This window comes from Dendrobium catenatum, unplaced genomic scaffold, assembly GCF_001605985.2.
Source record: "Dendrobium catenatum unplaced genomic scaffold, ASM160598v2 fragScaff_scaffold_982, whole genome shotgun sequence".
Classification (NCBI taxonomy): domain Eukaryota; kingdom Viridiplantae; phylum Streptophyta; class Magnoliopsida; order Asparagales; family Orchidaceae; genus Dendrobium; species Dendrobium catenatum.
In genome coordinates, this window is record NW_021319444.1 from 37,489 (window position 1) to 40,371 (window position 2,883).

Below are 2,883 nucleotides of genomic sequence, written 5' to 3' on the forward strand. Positions count from 1 at the left end.
ATACATCAGCCAATGAAGGATATAAAAGAGACTATCATTAAATTGTAAAATAGTAAAAAAGTCATAATTTCTCTCTATATTGAGAGGAGCATCTTGCTCTGAGTACTTTTTTTTGGGACATTTAGGTCATTTAAGGCAAACTCACACATACAACGCATACACATAAACTCGAACCATGGACCTTTTAGTTGGAAGCTTAAGCTCTCAACCAATAGGCTAAGGAGAGTTGTGTTTTTTTTTTTGATACTTGCTAAGAAGAAACTTTAAGAGTGAGTGCTCAAGCAGCTGAAGGTAAGAACCAACCCATAAAATCAGCAGGTTACTCATCTGAAAGAAAAGTGATGTTTCCATTCTCTAAGTCATACTCTCCCGTCCATCCAGCCATCCTCTTACATCTCTCCTCGTCATATCCTGTCATCAACATTCGACAAAAGTATATACAGTTCCTCCTGCACTCGAAATACTCGCTTGCTGCTTCAATGGAGAAATCCGATGACGTTGATGAACTAATAAAAATTGCTCGATCACCCAAATCTTCAACCATCATCCACTTAGGCTCAGCGCCTTCTAAATTCACAGCCTTAAACACTTCGAACACATATCTCTCCTGATTCAATTCATAACCATGACAAACCATCAATAGATCTCCACAACACCCCACCAAATGGCAATCATCAAGTGTTTGCGCCACACCAGGAGGCCTCATCGACAGCACTCGAAGCTTCACTGGTGGTCCAATGTCCAACGCATAGAGTCTCCATTCCTTGCCAAGTGCGTAGAAGAAACGCCCACCAACACAAGCAAGGCTTAACCTGTCCAAGGGGATGTTCACTGCAGTCCAAGTCTCATCTCCATCTCTGCAAAAAACGAGTTTGAGCGGCGGTGATGAACCAAAGTAATCAAGTATCGCCATTGCAACCAAGTTGTCTTTGTTGGATGTAACAGGATGAGTACAGGTTGTGGAGAGGACGAGCTTTCGAAGACAAATACTGTATGGCCAATGCAGAGACCCGGTTGTCTGCTCCAGCTCTCCATCTATGGCTCCTGGCTTCGGGGAGAGAACATTGAGCATTTCATGGGTTCCAGCAAGAGAAATGAATTTCCTTGTGGACGGATTGTAGATGGTCATAGCAAGTGTTTTATGATCTTTTAAGCTTGCTGTAAGCAGCCAGTCTTTGTAGGAGCAGTAAACGTAATAAACTTCTTGTGGAATATAACGACGCCGCCGATGAAGCTTGTAACAAGCTAGTTCTGAACAGGGATGGCGACATTCGAGATGGCGGGGATAGGATTCAAGTGATTTTAAAAGAACCAATGGAAGGCAAGGTTTAATTGGGGCTGAATTCCGCCAATGAGAACAGACTAGTCTGAAGGAGGAGAGATCCTTATGGGTTGGCAGATGGTTTGAGATTTCGTGGAGAATTTCAATAGGTAAATCAGAGCATAAGCTATTCTGATTGGCCATCAAAGAGAGCTCAGAGAGGAAGACAAAAACTTTTGGGGTGTAGTAACCTGCACAGAAAGCTCAACAAGCAAGCAGGAAAACCAATGGAACTGTAATTGTTCTTGGTTAGAGGATAAAAACTTTGGATGACTGTCTTCTTCCAGCATTTCATTACATATACTCTAAAGCTTCTATAATACTAAAATCGCTAACTGTAATTATAAAAACAACTATAGTGTTACATCCTAAAAGTAGGAAGCTGATAGAAAACTTGCAACCAACTGCACATGGCTGGTACATAGAAAATTTTGGATGTATTATAGATACTCTTCGGAAATGTTCAAATCCATTATTTTGATTTTTTTTGGTAAATTATTTTAATAAATAATTAAGATTTCAGTTCTTCAGTCCTAATATCATTCAATAAGGTTAGAATCTTGCAAAATTTTCAAGTAATGTTATGGTGTGCACTTGTCAAGAAAGTGAACATTTGTTATTTGTGAGGTTTGGTTTTTTACCAAAAATATATAATATTTTTCTATTTTGATTTATACACTATATTGAAATTCATTCTTATGTTTTATAAAAATTCGAAACTATTTTGAAAAACATAAAAATTAAGTATGAGAACAAGCTAAATCATCTTCAACTTAATAATTAGCTTTGTTTAAATTTTTATATAAAGTCATTTCCATCAATAATAACTAACTCTGTTTAGAATTTATTTTCTTCTTTTATAAACTTAATATTATTTTCTCTTTAAAGAATGATAATATAATTAAATATTCATAATATAAATTTTTATTTTTTATTCACGTGCATTTAATGCACGTGCAATAAAACTAGGTTTTTTACGAAATTGCTTCCTGCCCATGTCTGTTTCGTTTTCCTCCAATTCATGGAAGATGTGGCAGTGGAGAATGTTACAAATGCACATATTCCTCTGGCAACAGTGCAATCGGTGGATGAGATGCATACATCTGATCCTGTAGAGCCAGAATTTGAGGATGCCGCTTGCATTTCTCCTCCATGACTTCTCCTCTGGAGGAGAAATGCAGTGGCGGTGTTCGGCCGTTTGGGCACGAAGAGAGCGACTAGCGTTCGGTCGGGCTTCTCTCTAGTCTCATTTGCTTCCGCCAGTTAGCGTGTGAGATGAGAGGATAGCGGGAGCAGGATATAGAGGCAATGAGATAGTTATGGGGAAACATTGGGATAGTTAATACGTATTAACTATCCCAATGTTTCCCCATAACTATCTCATTGCCTCTATATCCTGCTCCCGCTATCCTCTCATCTCACACGCTAACTGGCGGAAGCAAATGAGACTAGAGAGAAGCCCGACCGAACGCTAGTCGCTCTCTTCGTGCTCAAAGGCCAAACATCGCCCAGTCGCCCAGTCGCCCAGTCGCCCAACCGTCGGTTGGCAGTCACGCACCGTT

The 2,883-nt window shown here is 39.6% G+C and overlaps 1 protein-coding gene across 1 annotated transcript; it reads right to left on the minus strand.

The window, feature by feature from the left end:
* Positions 1–319: 319 nt before the first annotated feature.
* Positions 320–2,318, minus strand: LOC110096064 (F-box protein At2g17036-like). Its single transcript, XM_028697630.1, has 2 exons — positions 2,261–2,318; positions 320–1,512 (listed from the first exon to the last, which is right to left on the minus strand). The coding sequence occupies exons 1-2, from the start codon at positions 2,316–2,318 to the stop codon at positions 320–322; spliced, it is 1,251 nt and encodes a 416-aa protein (XP_028553463.1).
* Positions 2,319–2,883: the final 565 nt, after the last annotated feature.